The sequence below is a fragment of the Oncorhynchus nerka genome, linkage group LG24 (genome assembly GCF_034236695.1).
Source record: "Oncorhynchus nerka isolate Pitt River linkage group LG24, Oner_Uvic_2.0, whole genome shotgun sequence".
Taxonomy (NCBI): Eukaryota; Metazoa; Chordata; class Actinopteri; order Salmoniformes; family Salmonidae; genus Oncorhynchus; species Oncorhynchus nerka.
In genome coordinates this window covers 63,265,842-63,287,787 of record NC_088419.1, presented here as the reverse complement: position 1 = coordinate 63,287,787, position 21,946 = coordinate 63,265,842, and the positions used below count along the sequence as shown (strand labels likewise).

Here is a 21,946-nt window from a genome sequence, read left to right as displayed (position 1 = left end):
CATTTCCAAATCATGTCCAATCAATTGAATTTACCACAGGTGGACTCCAATAAAGTTGTAGAAACATCTCAAGGATGATCAAAAGAAACTTCAAGTCTCATAGCCAAGGGTCTGAATACTTATGTTAAAAAGGTATTTCTGTTTTTTATTTTCAATACATTTGCTAAGATTTCTGTTTTTGCTTTGTCATTATGGGGTATTGTGTGTCGATTGATGAGGAAATGTTTTAATGTAATCCATTTTAGAATACGGCTGTGACATAACACAATGTGGAAAAAGGGAAAGGGTCTGAATACTTTCCGAATGTACTGTATAGTGTATGAATGAGTGCCTGTTGTAATTTGAGTGACTAACGTGTGACTATTTGGCATTACATTCCCACTGCTGTACAATACTGCGTGTTTGTACTGGACATGTATGTATTATACATGCACCGTTGTTCCATTGGATAAAATAAAATAAAAATATATGTGTATATATACACACATATTTTTTTTTAGCATGTCAAACAAGCAGGTCTCTGGAGAAAAAGTATCTAAATAATAGTATTACATCTGGGGAATAGGTAAAAAGACTGATTTATAAGTATGTTATACATTACCTTAATAATGTGTTCTGAAAAACACTATTTGCACAATTCTCTTTTATTAATGCATGAGCATTTTCAGGTCCAGAGACGCTGGACCAGATAGGCAACATATTTTATAGGACACTAAATTACTAGGCAGGAAGTAGCTAGGGACTAGGCATACATTTCTATAGAATTGGGACCTCATTTTGCGACAGTGCTGAGCAATTGGACTTGAGTCTTTACGACATGTGCCTTTAATTTCTGTCAGGCCAGAAATATACAACAGAGAAGTCACGGATCAAAACATGAGGGGTCATCTGTGACTTTGTTCATCGTAGACAAGTGTATAAAAAGTTATGTTGCAAGTCTTTGATAGAGGCGGATCTTAGCAATAAAACATGGTGAGTTAGTATTGATTATATCGATGCTACCGTGAAAGGATAGCTTACTGCATTGAAGTGTTTAGACAAGAGCAGAAGCTTTAGAATTTCGTTAGCTAACTGGCTGGTTAGCCAGCTTTACTAACTAGCGACTGTAACTAGCTGTAGCAGCATACCAGTGAAAGTGAGCAAGCTGATAGTGTGTGTAGCTACGACTAACAGCCATACAGTTGGTGGCTAGCTAACATTACTCAAATGGTTAACGTTACAGCTAGAAACAAATAGCAGCATGACTACTGCAGCGCCATCATGTGGAAACCATTAAGGTACATGACCTACATATCACACAGGTTTTGACCACATATCTGAGATGTAACCACTGCACTAGCTGACTTTGATTATAAACATGTCTTGTAGGCTTTATATGAAAAGGTTGCGATATCTTCCTCTACTAATGAACATCCATAATCGTTTCACAGGCCAGTTCCATGGTGGCAGTGGGGCTCACCCTAGCAGCAGCTGGATTTGTAGGTCAGTTTATCTTTAAGGTACAGAATATGCAGAGTTGAAGAAACGATTTGATGGATTTTGTGACACTAAAATGCGGATCCTCCTTGATTCAGGTCGCTATGCCATGCAGGCCATGAAACACATGGAACCCCAAATGAAGCAAGCTATGCAGAGTTTTCCCAAATCGGTAAGATTGTATGGGCTTTCACACGTGTTGGCCTCTACAAGACACAATGAATGGCATTGGTCTGACTGAACTCACATTGATGCTGTGGTGGAACAAGTACCTAATTGTCATATTTGAGTAAAAGTAGATACCTTAAATAGAAAATGACCCAAGCAAGTCACCTAATAAAACATTAGGTTTGAAATGTATAGTTTTACTTTTGATACATAAGTACATTTCAAATTCCTTATTAAGCAAACCATATGGGACCATTTTCTTAATTTACAGATAGCCAGGGGCTTTCTCCAACACTCAGACATAATTTACAAATGAAGCATTTGTGTTTAGTGAGTCTGCCAGATCAGAGGCAGAAGGGATGACCAGGGTGGTTCTCTTGATAAGTTTGTGAATTGGACCATTTCTGTCCTGCTAAGCATTCAAAATGTAACAAGTACTTTTGGGTGTCAGGGAAAATATGGAGTAAAAAGTACAGTTCTTTAGGAATGTAGTAAATTGAAAGTTGTCAAAAATAAGAGCCAACAAAAACTACTTACACCAATGCATCTGTTATACAATTGTAACTGTCTTGTTGCAGGCTTTTGGTGGTGGATACTACAGAGGTGGATTTGATCCCAAAATGAACAAGAGAGAGGCATCGCTCGTTCTAGGAGTCAGGTACTGTAAATTTCACTGTGATAAGCAAATACTTGACTTTATTGCACTAATGCATCATATTGTTGTCCCCAGTCCCACAGCTAACAAGACCAAGATCAGAGAAGCCCACAGAAAACTGATGATTCTTAATCACCCCGATAGAGGTTTGAGAAACTAGTACAATGTGTGGTCATGACTTTTATTTAGACCCATTGCGCTTGTAAAAATGTATTGGATCACACTGTACTCTAAAAATGCACATTTTGTTCTATTGCAGGTGGATCACCATATCTTGCGGCTAAAATAAATGAAGCAAAGGATTTACTTGATGGACAACTAAAGAAATAGATCAGATAATCACATTGCACTTGGTTTTTCTTATTAATTGTGCCCAAATAAATAATGTAAGAGATCAAACTCAGTCTTCCTCTTTACATTACTCATGTTCTCAGGACAAAGGTGGTTTTGGATCTAAATGGAAGATCGGGTTTTATTTAAGAACTACCGGCATACAAAACATATTGCACATCAAACCAGAATGAGCATAAAAAAACAGAATTGTAGTTTACCAAACCAACATCTGGGAACTTCTCTTTCAGTAGTCCAAATTGTCACCTGCATGAAAATACGGTCTTCAGCCAGTGTTAGGAATAACAGCTTTTTAAATACTGTACACTTGATAAACCAAATAAAGCTCCTTCATGAGACCAGTTACTGCCACCATAATTCCAGCCTCTGGTGGGTGCATTTCAGCATACAGGTTCACTACTATGTGGAGTGTCATTCAGGGAAAAAAATAAAATAAATTGACATTGAACATTAACAGACCAGTTTCCAGACTAATGTTATTCTTATGGAAAATAAATTACAATTCAGTGCAAAACTCTTCCAGACTGCATTTCCTCGTATGAAGAAGTGGTTGCATATTAAAATGTAACAAAAAGCAGCTAACTCAACAAATATTAGGATAACTGGATTCTTCCTATCTTTGCCATCACTGACAAAACGTTTACTACAGCCAGGCAACTAACTATGTTGAATCTATTCTCAAGGCACAACATCAGATCATGTACTTGAAACATACTCTTATGTCTTGGGTTCAGTGCTAAATCTCTCTGTGTCCCATGTTGAGGGAACTGAAAAGTGCAGTAGAGAATCTGGAAGTCCATGACTATCTTTGGCAAGCTTGTACAATAACTATTGTAAAAATGTAGTACAATTAATGAGTTTGAGTGGATTCGTAGATTAGGAAACCCCGTTCAGGACAGGCTGCTGGTCACCATTCCCTTGGTAAGTGACTTTGGCAACCTGTTCTGTGGAAGCCCTGCCTGGTTCGTCACCTCTTCCATTGCTGGATCCGTTGCTTGTATTTGCTTCTGCAGATAGGCTGTGCTCCGCGATACACTCAACCTGCCCCTAAAAGACACAGGTAGAAACAGTTACAGAAGCTTGACCAAAGACACAATTCTGAGAATTGAAAACCAGCCTGGTCTCAACTCATTGGCAGGGTTTGGTACATTACCATGATTCTTTCTCTGGCCTGGGACCGACCTGTGTGTAACAAGTATCTCATAGTAGTAGTGCTGATTTAGGATCAGTTTAACCTTTTAAATCACAATGAGTAATTTATTTAACCAGGCAAGTCAGTTAAGAACAAATTCATGATTGCCTACCCCGGCCAATTGTGCGCTGCCCTATGGGACTCCCAGTTAGTCAGTTGTGATACAGCCTGGAATCGAACCAGGGTCAGTAATGACGTCTATAGCACAGAAGCAGTGCCTTAGACCGCTGCGCCACTCGGGAGCCCCAAGTAAGAACCGGGGGGTCTGATCCTAGATCCGCACTCCTATTCTGATACAAACAGGCCCTGAAGTCTGATTTGTAGCATTGTTTTCCAGACTCACCAGTTCTTTTTTGTTATTTTTCAGTTCTTTTTGGTTAGTCTGTCTGCTTTGTGATTCAGCACGGGATATGTAATCTGCCACTGTAACTGCAAAACAAAGAATGTTAGAACCACTTTTACATTGGTAATTCATTTAACTAGAACTTCAATCGGATGTCATCATAGCTAATTAAATAAAAACAATGAAAAAACAGACAATGCAGTTAAAAATAACTAAAAAGGTGGTCTTAGGAGTGCAAGTGAGAAATACAGGCAACTAGTATTACAGCAAGGAAAACTCAATGAATTTTCACAACCTTAAAACGGTTGTCAACCAGTAGCTGACATGTTAGTGAATTGGAGTGGTAACATTAAAAACAATGGGTCTTCTTGATGGCATGCCTTTCCTAAGTTTCTCCCTCAGCTCCAGATAGAGAAATTGAAGAGGCTTCCCAGAGCAAGTTGATGGTTACTGGTTGAATCACTTTACTGCTAGCGAGGGAAAGTGTTAAGCACACGCTTTGGTAAACAAACAGGCCGTTCACCACCGGTTACCTGGTTGCTTTTCCTCTGGTGGGCGGACACTGCGTCTGCTGCTACGGTTACGCCGTTGTGGTTTAGCTTTTGAGTCATCTATGTGGGGGAGAATTTGTGCAGAGCCCTCAGTGAGAGTATTGCATAAGGATAGACTTGGGATTGGTGTAAATGTATGATTCTATCCTTTTTTGGTCTGTCACGGAGGTAATTGCCTCCCATCTAATGCTTATGAGAGTGTTTGTTATTGAATCCCATTGGCTCCCAGGGATTGTTTATTTTACTCAGACACCTTTATCCAGAAGGGACTTACCAAGGCTATTCTCACTGAGGGAAGCGTTATCTGATTCACTCATGCCATCAATGACTGTTGTGTCCTCATCAGTCCGGCGGCGGCGGGAGCGGCGGCGGCGGTTTGTGTTGAGGTTGGAGTCGCTTGCATCAGTGTCAGCCGTCTGGTCTGTCTCTGTGTTGTCAAGCACACTGTATGGGTTGCCATAAGGATCCTTCAGAGCTACAGAGTAAGCAAAATGGCTTAATATTTAATACCTTAATACCTATCGTTTGAGGAACAATTCAAACCTTCATGTGATCATTCATGATAAACATAAAGGATAACAAATTATTGTCTGATGTCATCAGCATGTGTTTGACCCATCAATTGTGTATGCAGCTGTACCGGTGTTGGGGGCTCCTCTCCCTGCTCCACGGCCCCTGGGCCCTCTACCCCTCCCTGGACCAGCTCTCCTCCTGCTGTCTCTCTGTTGTCGAGTCCCCCTCTCCGGTTCTTCTCCCGCCAGGGACCAGTCACTCAGCTCATCCTTACGCTCAGAGTCAGTCTCAGAGGCATTGGATTGCTCAGAGTTTGTGCCTGAAAGTCAAACATAGTCATCAGCCATGTGGTATTAAAAAGCTATCACATTATATCCCAATATCAATAACTTTTGACTGACCACCTGATAGGTGTGGAAGACTGGCTTGTAATGGGAGAATCTACAAAATGTCTTCAGTATCATTGTAAACATGACACTCACCATAGCCAGAGGTGTAGTTGGGGCCCCTGCGTCCGCGGCCTCTGCCGGTGTAGGAGCGGCTGGTGTGCACGGCGGTAGCAGCCACACTGTCGTCTGTGGTGTAGCCCTTGTCTGCTGGGCGGCCAGATGAAGGCCTGTGGCCCATCCCAATCTGCCTCAGCTGCTCGTCAATCTGCAGTCTCTCCATACGCAGCTGCTCCACTTCCTGCAGTCAACGAAAGGCAAACATGTCACAAAACAAACTCCTACAGCGCTGACTCAAACCATTAGGAGTGTGTTACTGTAGATCACTGCTTACGTTCAGGTAGGCAATGTGGTACTCCAGAAGTACCCGGACATTCCCAATATTCTCCTTAGTGCCGACAAATGTAAACGGGACCATTCCCTGTGTCAGCGCATCACAAATAAATGATGTTATTATGGGTGAAGAGTGTTTCGATGACAATATTGATCTCTTTGTCTACTAAGTGAGCTAGAAAGTAGCACAAAAGTAAGGGCTTACTTCTTGACGTGGCTGTGTGCCATCCTTGTCCCCTTCAATCCTAACTCTCACCACTCCAGACTTGTCAACGATCTCCTGAATGACTTTCCCATTCTTGCCAATTACCTTTCCTGAAAAAGCCACAAAGAACTTGTGTGAACTGCCACAAACACACCATCACTTTAATTTTATAATGATCAAATCCATCTCCATACATACCGACCAAGTTCCTGGGGATCTGAACAGAATCTTCAAGAAACTCCAGATAATTCCTTGCCTTCTTAACGGCCTCCTCATTCTTGAAGAATACAAAAGGTTGTTTTTCTTAAAAAGGTCCTGGTGGTAAATACACGTTTGTAGTTCACACGCACACAAACGTCTATAGTTAACACACACAAGCCCATAGTTCACACACACACACGCCCATAGTTCACACACGCCCATAGTTCACACACACACACACCCATAGTTCACACACACACACATAGTTCACACACACACACCCATAGTTCACACACACACACCCATAGTACACACACACCCATAGTTCACACACGCCCATAGTTCACACACACACACACGCCCATAGTTCACACACACACACGCCCATAGTTCACACACACACACGCCCATAGTTCACACACACACACGCCCATAGTTCACACACACACGCCCATAGTTCACACACACCCATAGTTCACACACACACACACCCATAGTTCACACACACACACCCATAGTTCACACACACACACACACACACCATAGTTCACACACACACACACACACACACACCCATAGTTCACACACCCATAGTTCACACACACACACACACACATAGTTCACACACACACACCCATAGTTCACACACACACACACACACACACACACACACACACACACACATAGTTCACACACACACACCCATAGTTCACACACACACACACCCACACACACATAGTTCACACACACACACCCATAGTACACACACACACACCCATAGTACACACACACCCATAGTACACACACACCCATAGTACACACACGCCCATAGTTCACACACACACAAACGTCTATAGTTAACACGCACACAAACGTCTATAGTTAACACACACACGCCTATAGTTAACACACACACACGCCCATAGTTCACACACGCCCATAGTTCACACACACACACACACGTCTATAGTTCACACACACAAACAACACGTCTATAGTTCACACACACACACAACACGTCTATAGTTCACACACACACACGTCTATAGTTCACACACACACGTCTATAGTTCACACACACACACGTCTATAGTTCACACACACACACACACACACACGTCTATAGTTCACACACACACCCATAGTTCACACACACACACACCCATAGTTCACACACACACACACACACCCATAGTTCACACACACACGCCCATAGTTCACACACATGCCCATAGTTCACACACACGCCCATTGTTCTCACACACACGCCCGTAGTTCACTCACTCTCACACACGCCCGTAGTTCACTCACTCTCACACACGCCCGTAGTTCACTCACTCTCACACACGCCCGTAGTTCACTCACTCTCACACACGCCCATAGTTCACTCACTCTCACACACGCCCGTAGTTCACTCACTCACACACACGCCCGTAGTTCACTCACTCACACACACGCCCGTAGTTCACTCACTCACACACACGCCCGTAGTTCACTCACTCACACACACGCCCGTAGTTCACTCACTCACACACACGCCCGTAGTTCACTCACTCACACACACGCCCGTAGTTCACTCACACACACGCCCGTAGTTCACTCACTCACACACACGCCCGTAGTTCACTCACTCTCACACACGCCCATAGTTCACACACACACGTCTATAGTTCACACACACACGTCTATAGTTCACACACACACACGTCTATAGTTCACACACACCCATAGTTCACACACACACACACACCCATAGTTCACACACACATAGTACACACACACACACCCATAGTTCACACACACGCCCATTGTTCTCACACACACACACACGCCCGTAGTTCACTCACTCTCACACACGCCCGTAGTTCACTCACTCTCACACGCCCGTAGTTCACTCACTCACACACGCCCGTAGTTCACTCACTCACACACGCCCGTAGTTCACTCACTCACACACGCCCGTAGTTCACTCACTCTCACACACATAGTTCACACACACACACACCCATAGTTCACACACACACACACCCATAGTTCACACACCCATAGTTCACACACACCCATAGTTCACACACACACACCCATAGTTCACACACACACACACAAACCCATAGTACACACACACACGCCCATAGTTCACACACACGCCCATAGTTCACACACACACAAACGTCTATAGTTAACACACACACGTCTATAGTTAACACACACACACGCCCATAGTTCACACACACACACACGCCCATAGTTCACACACACACAAACACGCCCATAGTTCACACACACACACGCCCATAGTTCACACACACACACACACACACACGTCTATAGTTCACACACACACAACACGTCTATAGTTCACACACACACAACACGTCTATAGTTCACACACACACACGTCTATAGTTCACACACACACACGTCTATAGTTCACACACACACGTCTATAGTTCACACACACACACGTCTATAGTTCACATACACACACGTCTATAGTTCACACACACACACACACATAGTTCACACACACACACCCATAGTTCAACACACACACACACACCCATAGTTCACACACACACACTCATAGTACACACACACACACCCATAGTACACAAACACACACCCATAGTTCACACACACGCCCATAGTTCACACACACGCGTCTATAGTTAACACACACACACACGTCTATAGTTAACACACACGCCCGTAGTTCACTCACTCTCACACACGCCCGTAGTTCGCTCACTCTCACACACGCCCGTAGTTCGCTCACTCTCACACACGCCCGTAGTTCGCTCACTCTCACACACGCCCGTAGTTCGCTCACTCTCACACACACGCCCGTAGTTCGCTCACTCTCACACGCCCGTAGTTCGCTCACTCTCACACACGCCCGTAGTTCGCTCACTTCACACGCCCGTAGTTCGCTCACTCTCACACACGCCCGTAGTTCGCTCACTCACACACGCCCGTAGTTCGCTCACTCACACACGCCCGTAGTTCGCTCACTCTCACACACGCCCGTAGTTCGCTCACTCACACACGCCCGTAGTTCGCTCACTCACACACGCCCGTAGTTCGCTCACTCTCACACACGCCCGTAGTTCGCTCACTCTCACACACGCCCGTAGTTCGCTCACTCTCACACACGCCCGTAGTTCGCTCACTCACACGCCCGTAGTTCGCTCACACACGCCCGTAGTTCGCTCACACACGCCCGTAGTTCACTCACACTCGCCCGTAGTTCACTCACACTCGCCCGTAGTTCACTCACACACACACGCCCGTAGTTCACTCACACACACGCCCGTAGTTCACTCTCACACACACGCCCGTAGTTCACTCACTCTCACACGCCCGTAGTTCGCTCACTCTCACACACGCCCGTAGTTCACACACGCTCACTCACTCACACACGCCCGTAGTTCGCTCACTCTCACACACGCCCGTAGTTCGCTCACTCTCACACACGCCCGTAGTTCACTCACTCACACACGCCCGTAGTTCGCTCACTCTCACACACGCCCGTAGTTCGCTCACTCTCACACACGCCCGTAGTTCGCTCACTCTCACACACGCCCGTAGTTCACTCACTCTCACACACGCCCGTAGTTCGCTCACTCTCACACACGCCCGTAGTTCGCTCACTCTCACACACGCCCGTAGTTCGCTCACTCACACACGCCCGTAGTTCGCTCACTCTCACACACGCCCGTAGTTCGCTCACTCTCACACGCCCGTAGTTCGCTCACTCTCACACACGCCCGTAGTTCGCTCACTCTCACACACGCCCGTAGTTCGCTCACTCTCACACACGCCCGTAGTTCGCTCACTCTCACACACGCCCGAAGTTCGCTCACTCACACACGCCCGAAGTTCGCTCACTCTCACACGCCCGAAGTTCGCTCACTCTCACACACGCCCGTAGTTCGCTCACTCACACGCCCGTAGTTCGCTCACTCTCACACACGCCCGTAGTTCGCTCACTCTCACACACGCCCGTAGTTCGCTCACTCACACACGCCCGTAGTTCGCTCACTCTCACACACGCCCGTAGTTCGCTCACTCACACACGCCCGTAGTTCGCTCACACACGCCCGTAGTTCGCTCACACACGCCCGTAGTTCGCTCACACACGCCCGTAGTTCGCTCACACACGCCCGTAGTTCACTCACACTCGCCCGTAGTTCACTCACACTCGCCCGTAGTTCACTCACTCTCACACACGCCCGTAGTTCACTCACTCTCACACACGCCCGTAGTTCACACACTCTCACACGCCCGTAGTTCGCTCACTCACACACGCCCGTAGTTCGCTCACACTCACACACGCCCGTAGTTCGCTCACTCTCACACACGCCCGTAGTTCGCTCACTCTCACACACGCCCGTAGTTCGCTCACTCTCACACACGCCCGTAGTTCGCTCACTCTCACACACGCCCGTAGTTCGCTCACTCTCACACACGCCCGTAGTTCGCTCACTCTCACACACGCCCGTAGTTCGCTCACTCTCACACACGCCCGTAGTTCGCTCACTCTCACACACGCCCGTAGTTCGCTCACTCTCACACACGCCCGTAGTTCGCTCACTCTCACACACGCCCGTAGTTCGCTCACTCACACACACGCCCGTAGTTCACTCACTCACACACACGCCCGTAGTTCACTCACTCACACACACGCCCGTAGTTCACTCACTCTCACACGCCCGTAGTTCACTCACTCTCACACACGCCCGAAGTTCACTCACACTCACACACGCCCGTAGTTCACTCACTCTCACACACGCCCGTAGTTCACTCACTCACACACGCCCGTAGTTCACTCACTCTCACACACGCCCGTAGTTCGCTCACTCTCACACACGCCCGTAGTTCGCTCACTCTCACACACGCCCGTAGTTCGCTCACTCTCACACACGCCCGTAGTTCGCTCACTCACACACGCCCGTAGTTCGCTCTCTCACACACGCCCGTAGTTCGCCCGTAGTTCGCTCACTCTCACACACGCCCGTAGTTCGCTCACTCTCACACACGCCCGAGGTTCTCACACACGCCCGAAGTTCGCTCACTCTCACACACACGCCCGTAGTTCGCTCACTCACACACACGCCCGTAGTTCGCTCACACACGCCCGTAGTTCGCTCACACACGCCCGTAGTTCACTCACACTCGCCCGTAGTTCACTCACACTCGCCCGTAGTTCACTCACACTCGTTCACACACACACATAGTTCACACACACCCATAGTTCACACACACACACCCATAGTTCACACACACCCATAGTTCACACACCCATAGTTCACACACCCATAGTTCACACACACACAAACCCATAGTACACACACACACGCCCATAGTTCACACACACGCCCATAGTTCACACGCACACAAACGTCTATAGTTAACACGCACACACACGTCTATAGTTAACACACACACACACACAAACACGCCCATAGTTCACACGCCCATAGTTCACACACACGCCCATAGTTCACACACACACACACACACACACACACGTCTATAGTTCACACACACACAACACGTCTATAGTTCACACACACACACAACACGTCTATAGTTCACACACACGTCTATAGTTCACACACACACACGTCTATAGTTCACACACACACGTCTATAGTTCACATACACACACGTCTATAGTTCACACACACACACACCCATAGTTCACACACACACACACTCATAGTACACACACACACACCCATAGTACAAACACACACACACACCCATAGTTCACACACACGCCCATAGTTCACACACACGCCCATAGTTCACACACACACGTCTATAGTTAACACACACGCCCGTAGTTCACTCACTCTCACACACGCCCGTAGTTCGCTCACTCTCACACACGCCCGTAGTTCGCTCACTCTCACACACGCCCGTAGCTCGCTCACTCTCACACACGCCCGTAGCTCGCTCACTCTCACACACGCCCGTAGCTCGCTCACTCTCACACACGCCCGTAGCTCGCTCACTCTCACACACGCCCGTAGCTCGCTCACTCTCACACACGCCCGTAGTTCGCTCACTCTCACACACGCCCGTAGTTCGCTCACTCTCACACACGCCCGAAGTTCGCTCACTCTCACACACGCCCGAAGTTCGCTCACTCTCTCACACGCCCGTAGTTGGCTCACTCTCACACACGCCCGTAGTTCACTCTCACACACGCCCGTAGTTCACTCTCACACACGCCCGTAGTTCACTCACTCTCACACACGCCCGTAGTTCACTCACTCTCACACACGCCCGTAGTTCACTCACTCTCACACACGCCCGTAGTTCACTCTCACACACGCCCGTAGTTCACTCTCACACACGCCCGTAGTTCACTCTCACACACGCCCGTAGTTCACTCACACACGCCCGTAGTTCACTCTCACACACGCCCGTAGTTCACTCTCACACACGCCCGTAGTTCACTCTCACACACGCCCGTAGTTCACTCACTCTCACACACGCCCGTAGTTCACTCACTCTCACACACGCCCGTAGTTCACTCACTCTCACACACGCCCGTAGTTCACTCACAGACACGCCCGTAGTTCACTCTCAGACAAGCCAGCAGTTCTCTCACACACACGCCCGTAGTTCTCTCACACACGCCCGTAGTTCACTCTCACACACGCCCGTAGTTCACTCACACACGCCCGTAGTTCACTCACAGACGCGCCCGTAGTTCGCTCACTCTCACACGCGCCGCGCCCGTAGTTCGCTCACTCTCACACGCGCCCGTAGTTCGCTCACACACGCCCGTAGTTCACTCTCACACACGCCCGTAGTTCGCTCACTCTCACACGCGCCCGTAGTTCACACGCGCCCGTAGTTCGCTCACTCTCACACGCGCCCGTAGTTCGCTCACTCACACACGCCCGTAGTTCGCTCACTCTCACACGCCCGTAGTTCGCTCACTCACACACGCCCGTAGTTCGCTCACTCTCACACGCGCCCGTAGTTCACTCTCAAACACGCCCGTAGTTCACTCAGACACACGCCCGTAGTTCACTCACACACACGTCCGTAGTTCACTCACACACACGTCCGTAGTTCACTCACACACACGCCCGTAGTTCACTCACACACACGCCGTAGTTCACTCACAGACACGTCCGTAGTTCACTCACACACGTCCGTAGTTCACTCACAGACACACGCCCGTAGTTCTCTCACTCACACACGCCCGTAGTTCTCTCACACACGCCCGTAGTTCACTCACTCACACACGCCCGTAGTTCACTCTCACACACGCCCGTAGTTCACTCTCACACACGCCCGTAGTTCACTCTCACACACGCCCGTAGTTCACTCTCACACACGCCCGTAGTTCACTCTCACACACCTCTCACCCACGCCCGTAGTTCACTCACACACACGCCCGTAGTTCACTCTCACACACGCCCGTAGTTCACTCTCACACACGCCCGTAGTTCACTCTCACACACGCCCGTAGTTCACTCTCACACACGCCCGTAGTTCACTCACACACACGCCCGTAGTTCACTCACACACACGCCCGTAGTTCACTCACAGACACGTCCGTAGTTCACTCTCACACACGCCCGTAGTTCGGTCACTCTCACACGCGCCCGTAGTTCGGTCACTCTCACACGCGCCCGTAGTTCGGTCACTCTCACACGCGCCCGTAGTTCGCTCACTCTCACACGCGCCCGTAGTTCGCTCACTCTCACACGCGCCCGTAGTTCGCTCACTCTCACACGCGCCCGTAGTTCGCTCACTCTCACACGCGCCCGTAGTTCACTCACACACGCCCGTAGTTCACTCTCACACGCGCCCGTAGTTCACTCTCACACGCGCCCGTAGTTCACTCTCACACGCGCCCGTAGTTCACTCACTCTCACACGCGCCCGTAGTTCACTCTCACACACGCCCGTAGTTCACTCTCACACACGCCCGTAGTTCACTCTCACACACGCCCGTAGTTCACTCACTCTCACACACGCCCGTAGTTCACTCACTCTCACACACGCCCGTAGTTCACTCACTCTCACACACGCCCGTAGTTCACTCACTCTCACACACGCCCGTAGTTCACTCACTCTCACACACGCCCGTAGTTCACTCACTCTCACACACGCCCGTAGTTCACTCACAGACACGCCCGTAGTTCACTCACAGACACGTCCGTAGTTCACTCACAGACACGTCCGTAGTTCACTCACAGACACGTCCGTAGTTCACTCTCACACGCCCCGTAGTTCACTCTCACACACGCCCGTAGTTCACTCTCACACACGCCCGTAGTTCACTCTCACACACCTCTCACCCACGCCCGTAGTTCACTCACACACACGCCCGTAGTTCACTCTCACACACGCCCGTAGTTCACTCTCACACACGCCCGTAGTTCACTCTCACACACGCCCGTAGTTCACTCTCACACACGCCCGTAGTTCACTCTCACACACGCCCGTAGTTCACTCACACACGCGCCGTAGTTCACTCTGACACGTCCGTAGTTCACTCTCACACGCGCCCGTAGTTCGGTCACTCTCACACACGCCCCCGTAGTTCGGTCACTCTCACACACGCCCCGTAGTTCGGTCACTCTCACACGCGCCCGTAGTTCGCTCACTCTCACACGCGCCCGTAGTTCGCTCACTCTCACACGCGCCCGTAGTTCGCTCACTCTCACACGCGCCCGTAGTTCGCTCACTCTCACACGCGCCCGTAGTTCACTCTCACACGCGCCCGTAGTTCACTCTCACACGCGCCCGTAGTTCACTCTCACACGCGCCCGTAGTTCACTCACTCTCACGCGCCCGTAGTTCACTCACTCTCACACGCGCCCGTAGTTCACTCACTCTCACACGCGCCCGTAGTTCACTCACTCTCACACGCGCCCGTAGTTCACTCTCACACGCGCCCGTAGTTCACTCTCACACGCGCCCGTAGTTCACTCTCACACACGCCCGTAGTTCACTCTCACACACGCCCGTAGTTCACTCTCACACACGCCCGTAGTTCACTCACTCACACACGCCCGTAGTTCACTCACTCTCACACACGCCCGTAGTTCACTCACTCTCACACACGCCCGTAGTTCACTCACTCTCACACACGCCCGTAGTTCACTCACTCTCACACACGCCCGTAGTTCTCTCACACACGCCCGTAGTTCTCTCACACACGCCCGTAGTTCACTCTCACACACGCCCGTAGTTCACTCACACACGCCCGTAGTTCACTCACAGACGCGCCCGTAGTTCGCTCACTCTCACACGCGCCCGTAGTTCGCTCACTCTCACACGCGCCCGTAGTTCGCTCACTCTCACACGCGCCCGTAGTTCGCTCACACACGCCCGTAGTTCACTCTCACACACGCCCGTAGTTCACTCACAGACACGCCCGTAGTTCGCTCACTCTCACACGCCCCCGTAGTTCACACGCGCCCGTAGTTCGCTCACTCTCACACGCGCCCGTAGTTCACTCTCAAACGCGCCCGTAGTTCACTCAGAGACACGTCCGTAGTTCACTCACAGACACGTCCGTAGTTCACTCACAGACACGTCCGTAGTTCACTCACAGACACGTCCGTAGTTCACTCACAGACACGTCCGTAGTTCACTCACAGACACGTCCGTAGTTCACTCACAGACACGTCCGTAGTTCACTCACAGACACGTCCGTAGTTCTCTCACACACACGTCCGTAGTTCTCTCACACACGCCCGTAGTTCACTCTCACACACGCCCGTAGTTCACTCTCACACACGCCCGTAGTTCACTCTCACACACGCCCGTAGTTCACTCTCACACACGCCCGTAGTTCACTCTCACACACGCCCGTAGTTCACTCTCACACACCTCTCACCCACGCCCGTAGTTCACTCACACACACGCCCGTAGTTCACTCTCACACACGCCCGTAGTTCACTCTCACACACGCCCGTAGTTCACTCTCACACACGCCCGTAGTTCACTCTCACACGCCCGTAGTTCACTCACACACGCCCGTAGTTCACTCACACACACCCCGTAGTTCACTCACAGACACGTCCGTAGTTCACTCTCACACACGCCCGTAGTTCGCCACTCTCACACGCCCCGTAGTTCGCTCACTCTCACACGCCCGTAGTTCGCTCACTCTCACACACGCCCGTAGTTCGCTCACTCACACACGCCCGTAGTTCGCTCACTCTCACACACGCCCGTAGTTCGCTCACTCTCACACACGCCCGTAGTTCGCTCACTCTCACACGCGCCCGTAGTTCACTCACACACACGCCCGTAGTTCACTCACTCACACGCCCGTAGTTCACTCTCACACGCGCCCGTAGTTCACTCACTCACACGCGCCCGTAGTTCACTCACTCACACACGCCCGTAGTTCACTCTCACACACGCCCGTAGTTCACTCTCACACACGCCCGTAGTTCACTCTCACACACGCCCGTAGTTCACTCACTCTCACACACGCCCGTAGTTCACTCACTCTCACACACGCCCGTAGTTCACTCACTCTCACACACGCCCGTAGTTCACTCACTCTCACACACGCCCGTAGTTCACTCACTCTCACACACGCCCGTAGTTCACTCACTCTCACACACGCCCGTAGTTCACTCACAGACACGCCCGTAGTTCACTCACAGACACGTCCGTAGTTCACTCACAGACACGTCCGTAGTTCACTCACAGACACGTCCGTAGTTCACTCTCACACACGCCCGTAGTTCACTCTCACACACGCCCGTAGTTCACTCTCACACACGCCCGTAGTTCACTCTCACACACCTCTCACCCACGCCCGTAGTTCACTCACACACGCCCGTAGTTCACTCTCACACACGCCCGTAGTTCACTCACACACACACGCCCGTAGTTCACTCTCACACACGCCCGTAGTTCACTCTCACACACGCCCGTAGTTCACTCTCACACACGCCCGTAGTTCACTCACACACACGCCCGTAGTTCACTCACAGACACGTCCGTAGTTCACTCTCACACACGCCCGTAGTTCGGTCACTCTCACACGCGCCCGTAGTTCGGTCACTCTCACACGCGCCCGTAGTTCGGTCACTCTCACACGCGCCCGTAGTTCGCTCACTCTCACACGCGCCCGTATTCGTTCACTCTCACACGCCCGTAGTTCGCTCACTCTCACACGCGCCCGTAGTTCGCTCACTCTCACACGCGCCCGTAGTTCACTCTCACACGCGCCCGTAGTTCACTCTCACACGCGCCCGTAGTTCACTCTCACACGCGCCCGTAGTTCACTCTCACACGCGCCCGTAGTTCACTCACTCTCACGCGCCCGTAGTTCACTCACTCTCACACGCGCCCGTAGTTCACTCACTCTCACACGCGCCCGTAGTTCACTCACTCTCACACGCGCCCGTAGTTCACTCTCACACACGCCCGTAGTTCACTCTCACACACGCCCGTAGTTCACTCTCACACACGCCCGTAGTTCACTCTCACACACGCCCGTAGTTCACTCTCACACACGCCCGTAGTTCACTCACTCTCACACACGCCCGTAGTTCACTCACTCTCACACACGCCCGTAGTTCACTCACTCTCACACACGCCCGTAGTTCACTCACTCTCACACACGCCCGTAGTTCACTCACTCTCACACACGCCCGTAGTTCTCTCACACACGCCCGTAGTTCTCTCACACACGCCCCCGTAGTTCACTCACACACGCCCGTAGTTCACTCACACACGCCCGTAGTTCACTCACAGACGCGCCCGTAGTTCGCTCACTCTCACACGCGCCCGTAGTTCGCTCACTCTCACACGCGCCCGTAGTTCGCTCACTCTCACACGCGCCCGTAGTTCGCTCACACACGCCCGTAGTTCACTCTCACACACGCCCGTAGTTCACTCACAGACACGCCCGTAGTTCGCTCACTCTCACACGCCCCGTAGTTCACACGCGCCCGTAGTTCGCTCACTCTCACACGCGCCCGTAGTTCGCTCACTCTCACACGCGCCCGTAGTTCGTAGTTCGCTCACTCTCACACGCGCCCGTAGTTCGCTCACTCTCACACGCGCCCGTAGTTCACTCTCAGACGCGCCCGTAGTTCACTCAGACGCGTCCGTAGTTCACTCAGACACGTCCGTAGTTCACTCAGACACGTCCGTAGTTCACTCTCACACACGCCCGTAGTTCACTCTCAGACACGCCCGTAGTTCACTCACAGACACGCCCGTAGTTCACTCACAGACACGTCCGTAGTTCACTCACAGACACGTCCGTAGTTCACTCACAGACACGCCCGTAGTTCACTCACAGACACGCCCGTAGTTCACTCACAGACACGCCCGTAGTTCACTCACAGACACGTCCGTAGTTCACTCACAGACACGTCCGTAGTTCACTCTGACACGCCCGTAGTTCACTCACACACGCCCGTACACCGTACACGTTCACTCACTCACACACGCCCGTAGTTCTCTCACACACGCCCGTAGTTCACTCTCACACACGCCCGTAGTTCACTCTCACACACGCCCGTAGTTCACTCTCACACACGCCCGTAGTTCACTCTCACACACGCCCGTAGTTCACTCTCACACACGCCCGTAGTTCACTCTCACACACCTCTCACCCACGCCCGTAGTTCACTCACACACACGCCCGTAGTTCACTCTCACACACGCCCGTAGTTCACTCTCACACACGCCCGTAGTTCACTCTCACACACGCCCGTAGTTCACTCTCACACGCCCGTAGTTCACTCACACACACGCCCGTAGTTCACTCACACACACGCCCGTAGTTCACTCACAGACACGTCCGTAGTTCACTCTCACACGCGCCCGTAGTTCGGTCACTCTCACACGCGCCCGTAGTTCGCTCACTCTCACACGCGCCCGTAGTTCGCTCACTCTCACACGCGCCCGTAGTTCGCTCCCGCTCTCACACGCGCCCGTAGTTCACTCACACGCGCCCGTAGTTCACTCTCACACGCGCCCGTAGTTCACTCTCACACGCGCCCGTAGTTCACTCTCACACGCGCCCGTAGTTCACTCTCACACGCGCCCGTAGTTCACTCTCACACGCGCCCGTAGTTCACTCTCACACGCGCCCGTAGTTCACTCTCACACGCGCCCGTAGTTCACTCACACACGCGCCCGTAGTTCACTCACAGACGCGCCCGTAGTTCGGTCACTCTCACACGCGCCCGTAGTTCGGTCACTCTCACACGCGCCCGTAGTTCGCTCACTCTCACACGCGCCCGTAGTTCGCTCACTCTCACACGCGCCCGTAGTTCACTCTCACACGCGCCCGTAGTTCACTCTCACACACCTCTCACCCGCGCCCGTAGTTCACTCACACACGCCCGTAGTTCACTCTCACACACGCCCGTAGTTCACTCACAGACACGCCCGTAGTTCACTCACAGACACGCCCGTAGAGCACTCACACACACGTCCGTAGTTCACTCACAGACACGCCCGTAGTTCACCCACACACGCCCGTAGTTCACCCACACACGCCCGTAGTTCACCCACAGACACGCCCGTAGTTCACCCACAGACACGCCCGTAGTTCACCCACAGACACGCCCGTAGTTCACCCACAGACACGCCCGTAGTTCACCCACAGACACGTCCGTAGTTCACCCACAGACACGTCCGTAGTTCACCCACAGACACGTCCGTAGTTCACCCACAGACACGTCCGTAGTTCACCCACAGACACGTCCGTAGTTCACCCACAGACACGTCCGTCCACAGACACGTCCGTCCACAGACACGTCCGTCCACAGACACGTCCGTCCACAGACACGTCCGTCCACAGACACGTCCGTCCACAGACACGTCCGTCCACAGACACGTCCGTCCACAGACACGTCCGTAGTTCGTCCACAGACACGTCCGTAGTTCACCCACAGACACGCCCGTAGTTCACCCACAGACACGCCCGTAGTTCACCCACAGACACGCCCGTAGTTCACCACACAGACACGTCCGTAGTTCACCCACAGACACGTCCGTCCACAGACACGTCCGTCCACAGACACGTCCGTCCACAGACACGTCCGTCCACAGACACGTCCGTCCACAGACACGTCCGTAGTTCGTCCACAGACACGTCCGTAGTTCACCCACAGACACGTCCGTAGTTCACCCACAGACACGTCCGTAGTTCACCCACAGACACGTCCGTAGTTCACCCACAGACACGTCCGTAGTTCACCCACAGACACGTCCGTAGTTCACCCACAGACACGTCCGTAGTTCACCCACAGACACGTCCGTAGTTCACCCACAGACACGTCCGTAGTTCACCCACAGACACGTCCGTAGTTCACCCACAGACACGTCCGTAGTTCACCCACAGACACGTCCGTAGTTCACCCACAGACACGTCCGTAGTTCACTCACAGACACGTCCATATTTTTCGTACATTAAAACATCAAATTGATCAGAAATACAGTGTAGACAATGTTGTAAATTAATATTGTAGGCCAGCAAGGCCAGCATCCCAAAGTCGCCTCTTCAGTGTTGACGTTGAGACTGGTGTTTTGCGGGTACTATTTAATGAAGCTGCCAGTTGAGGACTTGCGAGCCTTCTGTTTCTCAAAGTAGACACCCTAATGTACTTGTCCTCTTGCTCAGTTGTGCACCCGGCCTCCCACTCCTCTTTCTATTCTGGTTAGAGACAGTTTGCACTGTTCTGTGAAGGGAGTAGCGTTGTACGAGATCTTCAGTTTATTGGCAAATTCTCACATGGAATAGCCTTCATTTCTTAGAACAAGAATAGACTGACGAGTTTCAGAAGAAATTTCTTTGTTTCTGGCCATTTTGCGCCAGAAACAAATCGAACTCACAAATGCTGATGCTCCAGATACTCAACTAGTCTAAAAAGGCCAGTTTTTTTTATTGCTTCTTTAATTAGGACAACAGTTTTCAGCTGTGCTAACATTATTGGAAAAGGGTTTTCTAATGATCAATTAGCCTTTTAAAATGATAAACTTGGTTTAGCTAACACAACGTGCCATTGGAACACAGGAGTGATGGTTGCTGACAATGGACCTCTGTATGCCTATGTAGATATTCCATTAAAAATAATATTTTTCCAGCTTCAATAGTCATTTACAACATTAACAATGTCAACACTGTATTTTTCATCAAATTCATGTTATTTTAAAGGGGCAATTTTTTTGATGCTTTTCTTTCAAAAACAAGGACATTTCTAAGTGACTCCAAACTTTTGAATGAACGTCTATAGTTCCCTCATAAGGTCTTGAAGCAGCAAAAGCATTAGCACACCTCTCCGTAAATTCTGAACGTCCCGCTCCCCTCATCCAGCTCGATAGCAGTGACTCCAGGCAGTTTTCTGGCTTGTTGAATGTTGCTTCCATGGCTTCCAATGGCAAGGCCCATGAGGTCCACCCTGACTGTAAACTCCTCTTGGAAACCAGATGCCAGTTGCTTTGTACTCTTGAGAGGAGATCGTTTTGAGTGAAAGATCTTACATTCACAGA

General features: G+C 50.7%; 2 protein-coding genes across 5 annotated transcripts in view; one reads left to right on the top strand and one right to left on the bottom strand.

The window, feature by feature from the left end:
- The first annotated feature begins 823 nt into the window (after positions 1-823).
- Positions 824-2,698, top strand: dnajc19 (DnaJ (Hsp40) homolog, subfamily C, member 19). Of its 2 annotated transcripts, XM_029632694.2 has the most exons (7): positions 824-972; positions 1,223-1,277; positions 1,431-1,482; positions 1,575-1,648; positions 2,223-2,302; positions 2,375-2,445; positions 2,559-2,698. In XM_029632694.2, the coding sequence occupies exons 3-7, from the start codon at positions 1,440-1,442 to the stop codon at positions 2,627-2,629; spliced, it is 339 nt and encodes a 112-aa protein (XP_029488554.1). In that variant the 5' UTR covers positions 824-972; positions 1,223-1,277; positions 1,431-1,439; the 3' UTR covers positions 2,630-2,698. The 2 variants fall into 2 exon arrangements, with proteins under 2 accessions (XP_029488554.1, XP_029488552.1); XM_029632692.2 differs by lacking the exon at positions 1,223-1,277.
- Positions 2,699-2,741: 43 nt separating this feature from the next.
- Positions 2,742-21,946, bottom strand: part of fxr1 (FMR1 autosomal homolog 1) — a 32,370-nt gene continuing 13,165 nt past the window's right edge. Inside the window, exons 8-17 of one of the 3 annotated variants that reach the window (XM_029632689.2) lie at positions 21,732-21,902; positions 6,432-6,510; positions 6,234-6,343; positions 6,030-6,122; positions 5,732-5,936; positions 5,377-5,568; positions 5,011-5,211; positions 4,719-4,796; positions 4,186-4,271; positions 2,742-3,697 (exon numbers count right to left, since the gene is read on the bottom strand). In XM_029632689.2, coding sequence (XP_029488549.1) covers positions 3,527-3,697; positions 4,186-4,271; positions 4,719-4,796; positions 5,011-5,211; positions 5,377-5,568; positions 5,732-5,936; positions 6,030-6,122; positions 6,234-6,343; positions 6,432-6,510; positions 21,732-21,902 — 1,386 coding nt within the window. In that variant the 3' untranslated portion in view covers positions 2,742-3,526. The remainder of the gene's footprint in view (positions 3,698-4,185; positions 4,272-4,718; positions 4,797-5,010; positions 5,212-5,376; positions 5,569-5,731; positions 5,937-6,029; positions 6,123-6,233; positions 6,344-6,431; positions 6,511-21,731; positions 21,903-21,946) is intronic. The other 2 variants (XM_065009047.1, XM_065009048.1) reach the window with 2 other exon arrangements.